General features: G+C 41.7%; 1 protein-coding gene and 1 non-coding gene across 7 annotated transcripts in view; both read left to right on the top strand.

Moving 5' to 3' along the window:
* Positions 1 to 16,099, top strand: part of IL1RAPL2 (interleukin 1 receptor accessory protein like 2) — a 1,439,628-nt gene that overhangs the window by 1,056,858 nt on the left and 366,671 nt on the right. For all 6 annotated transcript variants that reach the window (XM_068251064.1, XM_068251062.1, XM_068251061.1 and 3 more), the window contains one exon: positions 3,479 to 3,553. In XM_068251064.1, the coding sequence (XP_068107165.1) occupies positions 3,479 to 3,553 (75 nt within the window). The remainder of the gene's footprint in view (positions 1 to 3,478; positions 3,554 to 16,099) is intronic.
* TRNAE-UUC (transfer RNA glutamic acid (anticodon UUC)) lies at positions 1,204 to 1,275 on the top strand. The gene has a single exon. It is a non-coding gene; the product is annotated as a tRNA-Glu (tRNA).

The raw sequence follows: 16,099 nt of genomic DNA, 5'->3' as shown, positions 1-16,099 counted from the left end.
TTTCATGATGACAAAGGCCAGAATGAAGTAGGCAAAGGAGTGCCCATTTTTCCGTACGGCTAAGCAGTCTCACTCACTTTTTCCTACAACGAAGTGTCTGCTGTATGGCAGCAGAGTGGCACAGCGGAAGTGTGCTGGGCCCATAACCCAGAGGTTGATGGATCGAAACCATCCTCTGCTAGGCATGATTTCATTTTTGCACCTTGCTTTATCGCATGGGCAAAACGGTTTCCATAGCCCTGTAAGACAAAGTTTAATAAGGGCCCTGCCGTAACATAGATATTACGGTAGCTAAGACTACTCCTGGGCCTTTCTTGTAGTTGAAGAGATGAGTGAACTGTGACACTACACAAAAAAAAAAAAAAAAAAAAAAAAAAAACCAGCAAACAGAGAAGCTTCCTCATATTGGAGCATTGGATTTGGTCTTAAAGAGAACCTGTACTGAGTAAAAATATTTAAAATAAACACATGAGGTAACTTCAAATGAACATTGCATAGTTACCTTGCCATCAGTTCCTCTCAGCAGCTCACCATTTTCTTCTGACAATAATCCCTTCCAGTTCTGACAATATTTTGTCAGATCTGAAATATATCAGTTGCTGTCAGTAAAATATCAGTTGCTGTCAGTTATAGCTGAGAGAAAAACTGATGTACCAGGTAATGTTCATGTCTCCCTATGGCTCAAGTGGGCGATGTTACAGTTTAACTGTGTGCTGACCAGAAAACTGTTATGGGTAATGGCAATTTTCAAAATGGAAGACGGAAAATTCCCTTGATCACAGTGAACAAACAGGACGCGGGAAAGGAGAAAGACACTGAGGAGTAGAGTACATGGAAGGTAAGTATGACATGTGTATGCTTATTTTGACTTTTAATTTTCAGTACAGGTTTTCTTTAAGCCAATGTGTTGTAAGCCACAAGTAAGCTTTAGCTTAGCAGGAATGGTTGCATGGCCACCTAGCTTTTCATCCTTCCCACCCTTGCCCTGGAATCTTCCAGACTTCAATATTGCTGTTTTGCTGTGTGTGTTACACCAGCATCATCCAGGGGGGCATATTATCTTTCTGAAGTCTTGAATTGAAGCCTGTAAGCAGTATCACCATGTGTCCCACTGCTTTCATCTAGCAAATTAGGCAAATAAGCAAGCTCATTTTTCTCTTGGGTATATCGCAATGGTACATGCTAGGCTGGCTTCAGCATGTAGTGTTGGTGGTATAGTGGTGAACATGGCTGCCTTTCAAGCAGTTGACCTGGGTTCGATTCCTGGCCAATGCATGTGAGCTTGCTTTTGAGACCCTACAAATCCCTGGAAGACAAGATCCATGGAGGAAGAGGAAGAGGAGGATTTATATAACAGATAAAACCAAAGTTTGTATTCATGAACATCAACCTTACACTCCAACAGTAGTGCATAAACTTTTCAAATCTAAAGGTATTAAAGGTGTGGAGTTGTATTGGCTTGTGACACATAGGGTTTGATTCACAAAGACAAATAGCATGCCTTATCAAATTTAGCACGTCTTATCAAAGTTAACAAGCCTTATCAGAGTAGCTTAGCGAGCACTACGAATGCGCAGGGGCTCAGGGTAGGACGAGTGGAGCTCTCGTCATTGCCAATTATCAGGCATAAGGTCGCTATTCTACACTGATAAGGTGTGTTAACTTTGATAAGGTGTGCTAACTTTGATAAGGCATGCTATTTGTCTTAGTGAATCAAGCCCATAACTTGTAATGAGCAATGCAGCAAAAGAAACCACGCCTGTCAGCTGGTCACAATCTGCTCTAAACCATTATATCTGTAAACTTAGCCATCTTCTTAATTTTTGCACAAAAAAAAAAAAAAAAGTAGTAGCTGTCACCTAGCACACGTGTCACAGCCCTTAGCTGCATTCTCAGAGCCAGAGGTCCAGGAAGCTAAATAACGTGTATATTAGACATATACGTACACAAACCCAATAGTTGATTGCAGGGGTGTAACTAAAGGTAAGCAGCTCCTACAATCGCGGGGGGCAGAGCTGTAAGGGGTACAGTACTTCACTTCCTCCGATAAAGGGGTCCATCCTTTAGATCAGGTGTTTTTGTGGCTTCACTTGTTAAGTGGGTTTGAAGATTACAATGTCCACACTTGTTTTATGACCATTGCAAGTTTGGTCTTCATACTGTGAGGCTCACAACTGGTTAGTAATGGAAAGGGTGTGAACACTGGGGGGCATTAACATTTTCCTGGGGGACCCCATGATTTATAGTTACACCACTGGTTGCTTGACTGTGTGTATCATTACAGTCTTGAATTTGAGTAAGCTTCCATAAACACAAATTAAGGGAATTGGCTATCAGTCAACAGACCAAGAGAGACTATAAGTGGAGTAGGCTTTAAAGAAAACCTGAACTGAAAATTAAAAGTCAAAATAAGCATACACAAGTCATACTTACCTTCCATGTAGTGTACTCCTCAGTGTCTTTCTCCTGTCCCACGTCCTGTTTGTTCACTGTGATCAAGGGAATTTTCCGTCCTCCATTTTGAAAATGGCCAGTACCCATAACAGCTTTCTGGTCAGCACACAGTTAAACTGTAACATCGCCCACTTGAGCCATAGGAAAACATGAACATTACCTGGTACATCAGTTTTCCTCTCAGCTATAACTGACAGGCAGCAACTGATATTTTACTGACAGCAACTGATATTTTATTGACAGCAACTGATATATTTCAGATCTGACAAAATATTGTCAGAACTGGAAGGGATTATTGTCAGAAGAAAATGGTGAGCTTCTGAGAGGAACTGATGGCAAGCTAACTATGTAATGTTCATTTGAACTTACCTCATGTGTTTATTTTAAATATTTTTACTCAGTACAGGTTCTCTTTAAGTCCAGCTTGTAATTGTGTACCATGTGAGCAAGCTATATACTGTCATGATTCTGTTGTAATGAGGAGCTATATATGAAAACCAACCAGAGCGTCTCTCCCATACCATTGGGTATCACCTCAGCAGGAAGTGAGAGAACATGTCCTTGGAAGGGACACAGCAATAATATCTGGACTCAATACAGCTCACTGCAGGTCCCATTCACTTGGACAGACAGCAGATTATCCTTAGATGAAAAAAAATGAAGTCAGATCTAGTAATACTGTGAACAATTTTGTTTATTAAACATCCTATCTCCACATTCTCAATTACCATTTTTTTGTCTCCTTCAGGACATGAATTTTGACCTAGACCACTTCTGTCTTAAATTTATTGTATCTGGTAAATGTACCTGTCAGAGTGTACCTTTCTATAATAATTCACAGAGATTGAAAATTCACTGTTAAATATATTCTGTATAGATAGCTTCACAGTCAACATAGGCAGACTTTATGATGATGTTTACACTGTATCAAGTGTAGCAAAATGAAATGCCTTGCATGATAGAATGTTTCCTATCCTGTAATTTGTCTCCAAGTTCCATTACAATCTCCTGTTTTCTCTTCTAGCTTTACTCACAGCGAAGCCTCCTAAACCATTGTTCCCTGTGGAGAACCAGCCAAGTGTTATAGATGTCCAGCTGGGTAAGTCCCCTTCTGGGAATAATACATTCTAAACTTCCACTCCATTAACAGATGGGAAAAATTGCACGTAGGAAGGGAAGGTTTATTACCACAGTTATTACATGCAAATCAATTTGCTGCATCCCATTTATAATGCTTGAGTATACTGTTGCAGCCGTTTAAGGGTATAGGCTTGCTTAGTGGCAGAGACTGTTCACGTTAATTGGTTAAGCTGCATATTAAATACAGCGTATGCAATGTTTGCATTTCTGTTTTATGTTGGGAGATTAAACGGAATTTATTAAATACCATCTGTACGAACTTATACATTGGAATTTACGCTAATGTCCCCTTTCCTGAACGTTGATGGGGTTGTCTGCTATTAGCAAAAAAAACAAACAAAAAAAAACAGCTTTATCAGTTTATTCATTATATTGTGCTTGTCTATAATTATATGTGGATTTTTATTTTGAATTTGTAATAAGATAAATTGGGCTAATGCCAGTAGATCTGTATGTAACAGATGGATTTACAAAAAAAAGTAGGCCTTTCTAGTGAGATGCACTTGAACTTTGCTATAGTGTTTGTTTGTATTAATCTGCTGTATAGAAGCATCATTTTGTTTACTGAAATAAGATGAGGCATCATGTGATTTAATTAAAAGCTAATCTGGCCACTTAGTGTTTTTGGTAATGTTTGAGTTGTGTACATAAAGCCAGATGTTCCTGTTTTATAGACGCATCAGAGTAATGCTTATATCATAACTGATCAACTTCTCGTATTGTGCATATATATGTGGAATTATTTAATATTAAAGTAACCAGTTAGATCAGTGGTGTTGTTATCCAGCTGCCTCTTCAGCACTTGTTTGCCTAGGCATATGCCTAGCACACCCAGCAATAAAACTGGCCTTGTGTATACTGCCAGGAAATACTTGTACACAATTGAGAATATAAATATGTGGATATGCAAAAATGTAAGTTGACACCATGTCAGTTCTGTTATCCTCTCTTCCTCTCCATGGGCAAGGCCACATTTGCCATAAAGCACTTGAGGGCACATACCGTAGCTGGCACTAGCAGGGGTAGATTACTATGCTTTTTTGTGCAATGTGAAATATGCAGTATGGTATAAGGGAATAAAAGGGGAGTGCCTTGTAACTGGAAGAACTGCGGTCTTACAGCCCCCACTATTGAGGGCTTTGCAAGTAGAAAAATGACAGGTTCATCATCAGAGCTTCTGTTAACCATTTAAGGACCAGCGGTCTCTGGGCACTTAAAGGGACACTTAAGTCAAACAAAAAAAATGAGTTTTACTCACCTAGGGCTTCCAAAAGCCCCCTGCAGCTGTCCGGTGCCCTCGCCGCCTCCCTCCGATCCTCCTGGCCCCGCCGGCAGCCACTTCCTGTTTCGGTGACAGGAGCTGACAGGCTGGGGATGCGAGTGATTCTTCGCGTTCCCAGACACATTAGCACTCTCTATGCTGCTATATGGTATATGATATATGCTATAGCAGCATAGATGGCGCTATTGTTGCCAGGAACGCGAAAAATCACTCACGTCCCCAGCCTGTCAGCTCCTGTCACCGAAACAGGAAGTGGCTGCCGGCGGGGCCAGGAGGATCGGAGAGAGACGGCAAGGGCACCGGACAGCTGCAGGGGGCTATTGGAAGCCCCAGGTGAGTAAAACTCATTTTTTTTGTTTGACTTAAGTGTCCCTTTAAAGACCAGAGACCGCTGGTCCAATCACGACGGAATCCCGACGAATCGCCGCACGTACCCGCCGCAACCGCCATCTTTGCCGCTCGCCAAGACTCCCAGGACATAGGCTCTGCCTGTCTCTATGATGGCAGAGTCATGTGAGCCGGTCAGGAGCCGCTTTCATTGTTTTTCAATGTAAGCTAATGGGAACGGCTTACAATGAAAGACAGGGCCAGGAGCCAATGAAATCGGCTCCTGACCGGCTCACATGACTCTGCCGTCATAGAGACAGGCAGAGCCTGTGAGATGCGGCGAGAATCGTCGGGTTTGAGCGGCGTGATCGGCGGGGAGCGGTGGAAACGGCGGATGCGCAATGCGGACAGTGATTGAGATCTACGCCTTAAGCAATACAAAGTACCTTGCAGCTGCAACCCAAATCAGTATTCACCAGGGAGTCGACCAGTCACCACCCGTATCCACCAAAGGTGTAGCAACAGTCCAACATAGAGATCAGACTGGGTCTCGACCTGGATTTAAGGCCCAATGGCCACTTCCTTAAATGGTTAAAGGACACCCGAGGTGAAAATAAACGAATTAAATAAACAATTGTATCTATCCTCCTTCTCCTAAAAATGACTTTTTAAAATATTCCACAGTTTTATTTTGTATTTAACCTTCTTGGCGGTAACCCCCGGTAACTTTGCTAGCTGCGTCAGCACACCGATCGCCGCCACCCTGCACTCGGTCGCCGCTATCCGTCGCGCCACGCGCCCCCCACCCCAGACTCCATGCGCTGCCTGGCCAATTAGTGCCAGGCAGCGCCGAGGGGTGTATAGGGACTCCCAATGATGTCACGACGTCGCTGACGTCGGTGACGTCATCCCGCCCCGTCGCCATGGCGACGGGGGAAGCCCTCCAGGAAATCCCGTTCTTTGAACGGGATTTCCTGATCGGAGATCGCCGAAGGCAATCGAAGGGGGATGCCACTGAGCAGCGGCTATCATGTAGCGAGCCCTGGACAGCATACTTATTTGTGTGATAGGCTCTGTACATACCTATATCTATCTCATCATGTCACAGTTCTCTTCAATTTATTTATTAATGACCTAGTAGATGCAGTAGTGAGCAATGTTGCTATTTTTGCAGATGATACAAAATTGTGCAGAATCATCAACTCTCAGGAAGATAGTGTCATATTGCAACAGGATCTAGATAGGATGGCTATATGGGCACATACATGGCAGATGAAATTCAATGTTGAAAAATGTAAAGTCATGCATTTTGGTCGTACCAATGGTCTCGCACCATACAAAATAAATGGGATACAGTTGGGGACATCAAACTTGGAGAAGGACTTAGGAGTACTCATCGACAACAAGTTAAATAATCATACTCAATGCCAAGCCGCTGCAGCTAAAGCTAACAACATTTTGGGATGCATTTAAAGGGAAATAAAAACTTGAGATGCTAGCATAATATTGCCCCTGTTTAACTCTCTAGTAAGGCCACATCTGGAATATGGAAGTCAGTTCTGGGTACCACATTACAAAAAAGATATTGCAGTTTTAGAGCAGGTGCAGAGACGAGCAACAAAATTGATACGTGGGATGGAAGGTCTCACTTACCAAGAAAGGTTAGATAAACTGGGTTTATTTAGTCTAGAGAAAAGACGCCTTAGGGGGATCTAATTAACATGTATAAATACATCAGAGGGAAATATAATAGCTTGGTGGATGAGCTTTTTGTCCCTAGGCCTTCTCAAAGGACTAGAGGACATGATCTGTGCATGCAGGAAAAGTGTTTTAGCCATTTATTTAGGAAAGGGTTCTTTACAGTAAGAGTGATAAAGATGTGGAATTTATTGCCACAGGAAGGCGTTATGGCAAACTCTATACCTGCATTTAAAGGGGGCTTAGATGCTTTCCTTGCATTTAAAAACATCCATGGCTACAATTGCTAGGTAATGCCTAATGATGTTGATCCAGGGATTTTATCTGATTGCCATCTGAAGTCGGGAAGGAATTTTTCCCTTTTGGGGCTAATTGGACCATGCCTTGTAAGGGTTTTTTCGCCTTCCTCTGGATCAACAGGGATATGTGAGGGAGCAGGCTGGTGTTGTACCTTATACTGGTTGAACTCGATGGACGTGTGTCTTTTTTCAACCAAAATAACTATGTAACCATGTAACCTCGGGTATCTTTTAAAGTGAATCTGAAGCCAATTAAAAAAAAAAAAGATACTTACCTAAGGAGGGGGAAGGCTCTGTGTCCTATAGAACAGTGTTCCCCAAACCAGTCCTCAAGGCCCACCAGCAGTGCATGTTTTGTAGAAATCCACACAGGTAGTTAATCATCTCTGCTGAGACACTAATTACCTCACCTGTGAATGTTTGTGGTTTCCTGCAAAACATGTACTGTTGGTGGGCCTTGAGGACAGGGTTGGGGAACTCTGCTAGTATAGAGTCTTCCGATTCCTCTCCTGGTCCCCTCGTTCCAGTGCTTTCTCTCATCGTTTGCAGCCTCCGACTGATAATTTGGAGTCTGCTCTCATCCACAGCGGGAGGTTGTGGATGTGTTCAATAGCCTCCATGCTTGCAAAGGCGGGCAGCTCCATAGTGCGCATGTGCAAGGGTGCTCTCTTGAGCACTTGCGCATGTACAGTACGGAGCCGCCCGTCTTCTGGAGCACATGGGCTCCCAAAGACTTCTGAAGCCTCCCACAGTGGGAGATTTGAATGGGGGAGACAGCGCTAGACCGAGGGGACTGTGAAAAGAACGGGAAGGCTCTATAAGACCCACAGCCTTTCCCCTCCTTAGTTAAGTATCTTTTTTTTATTTTAAATTGGCTTCAGGTTTGCTTTAAGTATAGGACAAAATTCTACATGTGTAACACATGTTGAGCTGGGGAAGGAAACATTTATGTCTGCTTCTCATGAGCGCTGGTGGATTTGCTTCACTGATGCTCATGGCAGCGCCTGTTCTGCAAGTGGAACTCAACAACAATTTTACTGTACTGAACTAGGAGAGGATATGGCCTCATCCAGCAATCCATGTGCTATTACCTGTATATGAAGAGGAGGTGGAGGGGAATGCAATACAGTCACTGTCAGATTACTGTATGTTCTCCTATGGTGTTCAATTTGAGACCCTCAGGAATTTTACCTAAAGAACTAATGGAAAGGAGAACAGACAGAAGAAGAATAGTGTGCACACTGATTAATTAACAGTTAGTGTTTAACACACTGTTAGTATTTAATTGTTTAACCTCCTTGGCATTCAACTGATGCGGCCACGTGTCCGCGAGAGGGATATTTTAGTTTTAAATTTGTTTTAAATAGTGTAGCTAGCACTAGGCTAGCTACACATGTGCCCCAAGTCCCCCGGCACCGCTCTGATCCCCCCGATCGCCGCCAGCTATATTTACCTAACCGCAATCCAGCAAGAACCGCAACTTCCCCGAACAGCTTCTGTCGTTGCTATTGCGATGATCAGACATGACGTCTGACGTCATCGACGTCATGCGCAGTCCCGATCCTCCACATAGCGATGTCTGGAGGCTATTGGAGAGGCTGCGCCATCGCAGGTTCCAGGGGGAGGTATGTATAAGGGCAGCGATCGGGGGGGATCAGAGGGTGCTGGCGGTGATCCGGGTACACATGTAAAACAATTTTTATTAAAAAAAAACCACCCGGGGCCAAGTGATCCCCTGTGGTGGTATGGACGAGCAGAGCTTGTCCATACTGCTCAGGTGGTTAATGAGAACAGGATATTTAGCTGTCTCTGTGGCCATTTCCAGAAGTGTTGGCATTAGGCTGTGTGCACAATCCAGTGGTTTGTCCATTGCTATTTGTGTCATTGGGTGGAAATTTCACTGCAGGCTGGTTCCCCTAAATGAAACCCCTTTCAGCACAAAATTCTGTTGTTAAATCTGATTGGTAGCTTTAACAGGGTTGTACATCTGGAAAGAACACAGAAGCCTGGGCTTTGGGCGGCCGCAGCCAAAACCTGAAAGCAGGGATGCTACATATGAAAGAGGAGGCTGAAAATGGGGAGCAACACATGAAAAGGGGAGACTGATGTCCAAGAAAGCTGTTTATAAAAGAGAGAGGCACATTACATGGGTTATACTTATGGGACAGTGGGCTGCACATAAAATGGGAGGGGGTGCTGCACATAAGAAGGGGAGCCACAACATACTGTGCTTGGAGCCACTACTAGCGATGATCGTAATCAACAAATTACGATTTTGCTAAATTTCACGTACATTTTTGCAATGAAGCTTATATGTAATTACGATTTGCAAATTCAATTGATTTCATGTAGTCAATCGTAATTTTGCATAAAATTTCATGAAATGTTGCGTAATTTCTTGCCAAATTTAGCAGTAAATAGCAAAGCCCCCATACAGGCTATTGACACCAAAATTGCTACATATGTTACGGAGAATCGTGGGTACAAGTAAAAAACAAGAATTTTGCAAAAAGACGTTATAGTTTTTGAGAAACTTGATTTTAAAAATGCAAGTAAAACATTGTTTTTAAACTTAGAATGACAGTTTTTTTCTTTGCATTTTTAAAATCAAGTCTCTCAAAAACTACAAGGTCTTTTTGAAAATTCTTTATTTGACTTATACCCACTATTCTGGTTAACATATGTAGCAATTTGAGTAGCAATAGCATGTTTGGGGACTTTGCTATTAACCTCTAAAGTTGGCATTTTGCAAAAAATCTCACAAAATTTTGAAATACCACTATTACGTACTAAATAAATTTCGATTTTTTTTCTGAAATTTCACATTACGATTACGATGCGTAATTGCAAATTTCGATGAGACATTTCGCATTTGCGAAATTTTGGCCCACCGCTGGCCGCTACATACTGTACAAGAAAATAGAGACTAACACTAAACACTGGGCATGATTCACAAAGTTTTTTCACATGTTTTCCTATGTTTTCACCTTATCGTTATTACATTTTTAAGCTCCCAAAGGGCAAAAATATAATATAATAAAAAATAGTAATATTGAATTGAAGTTAATCAGGAGCAACTTACTTTGAGTGATTATTTTACTAGTAAAAGCGCTGAAAGGCTATTTTTATCTATTGGGTGATAAATAAGACATTTATGAGAAGTTTTGTGAATTGAATTCATTGTCTGTGCATGACTGCAGACATTTTTGCTCACTCCTTTTAATTTGCAATCAAGATAAATTGTATGGAACGCATGCAGTCATAGGTTCAAGATAAATTGATTAAGCACTTCTCTATGAATTCTCCTTGCTGAAGAAAAAAAAAAGCAACAAAAACACCCCTCTCAGGATCAACTTTGTTGTTAGACTGCATATGTTACTGCAAATAAGGAAAACAAAGCCAAGTAGCGCTTCTTGCATCTCTCATTTTTTAAACCTCTTTTTAGGACCATCTTGCCAACAGCCAAAAGATTTGATGAATCCATTGTTGCCACATCAGTAGAGCTGGTAAATGAGACGCAAATGATTTTAACTTGCATGCAAATTTAATCTAAATTGTATGCAGCTTGAAATTAGGCCAATCAAAAATGACAGGAAGTGCATATGATTGGTCCAACTCCTAACTGCATACAATAATTTGTATTACATTTGCATAGAAGGCAGCATTCTTTATATCTCACTGATAATCTGTGCTCCTGAGAACGTTTTGAACAAGTGCGTGTATTTATTCAAAATTTTGTGCGTTAAAATAAGAATTAATATAGTGAAAAAATATTTCTATGTACATGGTTATTAGTGAATCAGAAATGTACTACGAGCGTGATATAAAATTACATACATTAAAGCACAAATCCATTTTAACCTCCCTGGCCTTATGATTATTTCTAGATTTAGGGTCTAAAAGCCATGCAATTATTTCACAAGCTTTTAGACCCTAGAAACGAGAAAAAAAAACGTACCCCAGAGAGATCTGCCGCAGCTCCTGCATATATGCGGGGTTACTGCTCTGAGTTGTTGTAATGTGCAGTGCACACCGATTTGCACTGAATGCAGATTGTCACTTATTTTGGAAATACTGAAGACCAAACCACAGGTAAAAGTGAAATAATGTAAAGGTTTATTTACAAGTGAATGATATGCACAAGTGAAAATGCAATTGGTGCATGAACATACATACAAGCGCATTCAAGCAACTGTACAAAATAGCAATACGATTGCAGGCGAATGTCTTGCGATCAGACATATAACCAACCAAATATACAGTATATACAGTGTGCACACAGTGAACCCCGGACCCTGTCTAACTAAGCTAACTAACTAATATATATATATATATATATATATATATATATATATATATATATATATACACACACAATAATATACATTCAGGCATAGTACATAATGCAGCAGGCAATTGGAACATCATACAAGCCAAGATCAGATACCAGGAAGTCAGCCAAATACAATCGATAAACAATAGAATATTCGGGCAAGCCAATATTATACACCAGGGAGTTAAACAATCAGGTATCAGGTAACAGGAATCAGGAAATGGGTAACAAGTATCAGGTAACAGGTGCAGTGACCAGAACACAGGCTCTTGGGCTAGTATTCACATCAATGAACTAGCAAAGTTGTTCGGCTAGAACTAGTCTTATATTCTGTGCAGGATGGTCATGTGACCACCTCCAAGTTTGCAGAGACACAGTTCAGTTCTTGAATATAGAGACCACTGCTGGTGGGCAGAGGGAACTTCATGAAGACCGCAAAATGTTCTTGATGTGAGGGGGACATCTGGTGAACGGAGGAAGTTCATGCAACAGTTAACAAATGTCCCCAGCAAGAACAGATCGTGACAGCTGTGGGTTTCCGTCCCGAGCCTGACTAGGGATGATCAATGATCTGCAATTATTTCCTTGTTGAAGCAAATTTATATACTAATATATGCAGCTTGAAAATGGGCCAATCAATTTAAACCCGGGTAGGACTTGATTGGTCCATTTTCAAGCTGCATATGTTTTCATATGAATTTGCATAAACTCCCAAAAATGTGCATCTCTTTGATCATCCCTACTCGGGATTACCGCTGAGGAGGTTAATGAAGCAACCTTTTTTAATTCCTCATTATGGTTGAGTTCTTCTGTTACAATTTATGTTTTTCATTTCTCACAATAACAGCCTAATCATTGGTCTAACTATTATGTCTCCTAGTAGGAAAAATGTTGTAACTTGTGAAGTTTGAGTATGAAGTCTTTTTGGTAGCAAATGGGTTAGAAGCTGTAATATGCTCTTTCCATAAGTGACAATTTCCAGCTGACATTGTACTGAATTTCCATTTAAGACTGGAAGAACTTGTCATTTCCTGTGTCTAGAGAATCAGGTTCACAGCTGAAAAAGTCAGCATTGTCTCTGCAAGCCGTAGGCTGTTTTGTACACGGTCTGTCCTGGCAAATTAGCTCTTCTACAGGGAGTCCATAACACATTTTTTGCCTGTGGCACCAGACAAGACATGTGCTGGTCAAGTGGTGGTGTTTGCGCTCTCACATCTGTCAGGACCGAGCAGTAGGTAGAAAAGCATTGTTAGGCAAAGACGTAATCCACAAAACTAGGTTACATTACACTGGAATGAGAAGCAAATTAGCAAAATGTTTTTAGGTGTTTTTATCCAATTGTCCAGTAGTAAGCGAACGCCTGGAAGTAAGAGCTTGCTTAGGAGTTCTACGTAATGAACTCCGAGCATTCGGTTCATTTAGTCAGTTAGCTTATTTTCCTAAGCAGAAAATACATTTATATGCTACATTTTGTAGCTGACTTATATTGAATTTTGTTTCAGCCAGTTACTCTTGTTACATGCAGGCAAAACTACAAGGGCGTAATTACAAATCATGGAGCCCCCCAGCAAAACTTTCAAGGGGCCCCTTAATGTTTACACCCTTTACCCTTGCCTACCCCTGATGACTCTCACAGCCAGGGAGCTCATCTTGCAAGAGACATAAAACATGAGTGGACATTGTAATCTTCACACCCATTACAAGCGTAGCCACAAAAACATCTGATCTGACGGATGGACCCATTGCTGAAAGAAGTGAAGGAGTAGTTGGGGCCCCCTTACAGCTCTTGGGCCCCCCTGCAGTCGCAGATGTTGCTCCCCTGTAGTTATGCCGCTGCAAGTCTGCATCCTCCTTTCACGTGATTCTATTCTGAGGCTGCAGGCTGTAGAATAGGGAAGAAATGTGAACACAAAAATGTAGACTTTGCTCTGTGAACAATTGTTTTTTTATCTGCTCAACATGAATTAGCACTACTGCCTAGAGTCTTTATTTTAATGCCAATATTAGTATTATTTTTCCCTGGCAGATATTGACGGAAGCTATTATTCGTATCCGTTGAGTGTGAGCTCAAATGGGCAAGGCTGTGTTTCCCCATATGTATTTTTACCGAGGCATAAGGTGTGTGTGTTAGGTACTTATTTTCCACCTTTATGTACACTGCACTAACTGCGGTAGCAGTGGCATAACTACAATTCATGGGTCCCCCCAGCGAAACTTTGATGAGACTCCCAATGTTCTTCTCACCCCTTCCCTTGCCTCCCCTTGGTGCCCTTCAGGGCTTTGGGGCCCATCTCACAAGGGTAATAAAACAAGTGTGGCCATCATGATCTTCACACCCATAACAAGTATAGCCACACACAAAAAAAATCTCATCTGGATGATAGTCCCCTGTATCAGAGAAGTGGAAGATTAGTATTTGGGTCTCCCAAAGGGTCTAGGCCCACCTGTGATCCCAGGGGCTGCTCCCCTCTAGTCATGCTCCTGGGTGGAATTCAGCTGTGTATCATCTGTATCCAATTGTTTTCATACTATCTATCTATATATATAAAATCGGATGTATGTGTGTGTCTATGTGTGTGTGTATGTGCCGCGATCACGTGAAAACGGCTTGACAGATTTGAACAAAACTTGGTACACAGATCCCTTACTACCTGGGATGATATGTTCTGGGCATCTCGCGTCCCCCCTGCTTACCTGGGCGGAGCTACAAACAGCAAATCAGATTCCAATCATTAAAGTGAATGGAAAAAATGGAAAGGGCTGCCATTCTCACAGTAATCGAACCAGAGTCCCCACACTTGGCACAGTTGGTCACTTGGTGACCGAGGTTACAAATCCAGGAAAAGTGGGAGGAGCATAAAACAGCCAATGAAATTTCAGACATTCATTTTAAATGGAAAAATACAAACTGCAGCCATTCTTACACTGTTAATCGCAGGGTTTTCAAACTTGGCACACTTGGTCACTGGGAGAATTAGTTTAATTTTCAGGAAAGTGAGTGGAGCCTACAACAGCCAATCAAAAGTCACCTATTGATTTTCAAGGGGAATATTAAAACTGCTGCCATTCTTACACTGTTAATGGCAGAGGCTTCAAACTTGCTACAGTCGGTCATTGGGAGACTGGGAATTCACTAAAGTGGCGGGGCCACAAACAGCCAATCAGACTTTCTTGGTGGATAAACTGCTTCCATTCACACATTTTTAATGCCAGGAACCTGAAAGCTCACAAACCTGGTCTTTGAGTGACAGTGTGTCAAGGTTGCAAAAAGTGGGCGGAGCCAAAAATAATAGGAAATTATAAACTGCAGCCATTCTTACACTGTTACTGGCAGGGTTCTCAAACTTTGCACAGTTGGTCACTGGGTGAATGGAATTAATATTGAAGAGAGTGGGTGGAGCCTACAACAGCCAATTAAAATTCACCTGTTGATTTTCAAAGGGAATATTTACATTGCTACCATTTTTATCCTGGGTACACACGTTGCAATTTCTCGCTCGATCCGCAGGATCGATTGGATCGATTAGATTATTTCCAACATGTTCGATCGGGTTTCGATGGATACAGCCGTTGATTTTGCATATTAAGTATCCATCGAAACCCGATCAAACATGTTGGAAATAATCGAATCGATCCAATCGATCCCACGGATCGAGCGGGAAATCGCAACGTTTGTACCCAGCATTGCACAGTTAATAGCAAATGCTTCAAACCTGGTACTGTTAGTCACTGGGTGACTGGGGTTCAAATTCGGAAAGGGGGCGGAGCCACAAACAGCCAATCAGATTTTTTTTTATTTCAACTGGAATATACAAATTATTGATACCAAAAGCCCAAAGCTCATAAACTTGGTCATTGAGTGACTGTATGTCAAGGTTAGAAAAAGTGGGCGGAGCCAACAACTACATTTTTTACAGGGGAGAATATAAATTTCAGCCATTCTTACACTGTTAATGGTGGGGTTCTCAAACTTGGCATAGTGGGCCACTGGGTGACTGGGATTCATATTCAGAAATGTGGGTGGAGCCACCAACAGCCAATCAAATTTCACTTATTGATTTTCAAGGAGAATATTTACATTGCTACCATTCTCATACTGTTAATGGCAAAGGCCTCTTGCCTAAAAGGTGACTGGGGTCCAAATTCACTAAAGGGGGTGGAGCCACAAACAGCCAATCCAATTTGTTATATTGATTTCAGCCATTCTGTTATTGGCAGGGTTCCTCAAACATGACACAGTTGGTCAATGGATGACTGGGATTAATATTCAGGAAAGTGGGTGAAAACTACAACAGCCAATCAAAATTCACCTATTGATTTTCATAGGAAATATTGAAACTGCTGCCACTCTTACACTAATAATGGCAGAAGCCTCAAACCGGCTACAGTCGGCCATGAAGTGGCTGGGGTTCAAATCCACTAAAGGGGTGAAGCCACAAACAGCCAATCAGATTACTTTATTGGATAAACTGCTTCCATTCACACAATTTTGATGGCAGAAACCCGAAAGCTTAAAACTTGGTCACTGGGTGACTGGGATTAATATTCAGAAAAGTGGGTGGAGCC

This window comes from Hyperolius riggenbachi, chromosome 8, assembly GCF_040937935.1.
Source record: "Hyperolius riggenbachi isolate aHypRig1 chromosome 8, aHypRig1.pri, whole genome shotgun sequence".
NCBI classification, from domain to species: Eukaryota; Metazoa; Chordata; class Amphibia; order Anura; family Hyperoliidae; genus Hyperolius; species Hyperolius riggenbachi.
This window is presented reverse-complemented; position numbering and strand designations above follow the sequence as displayed.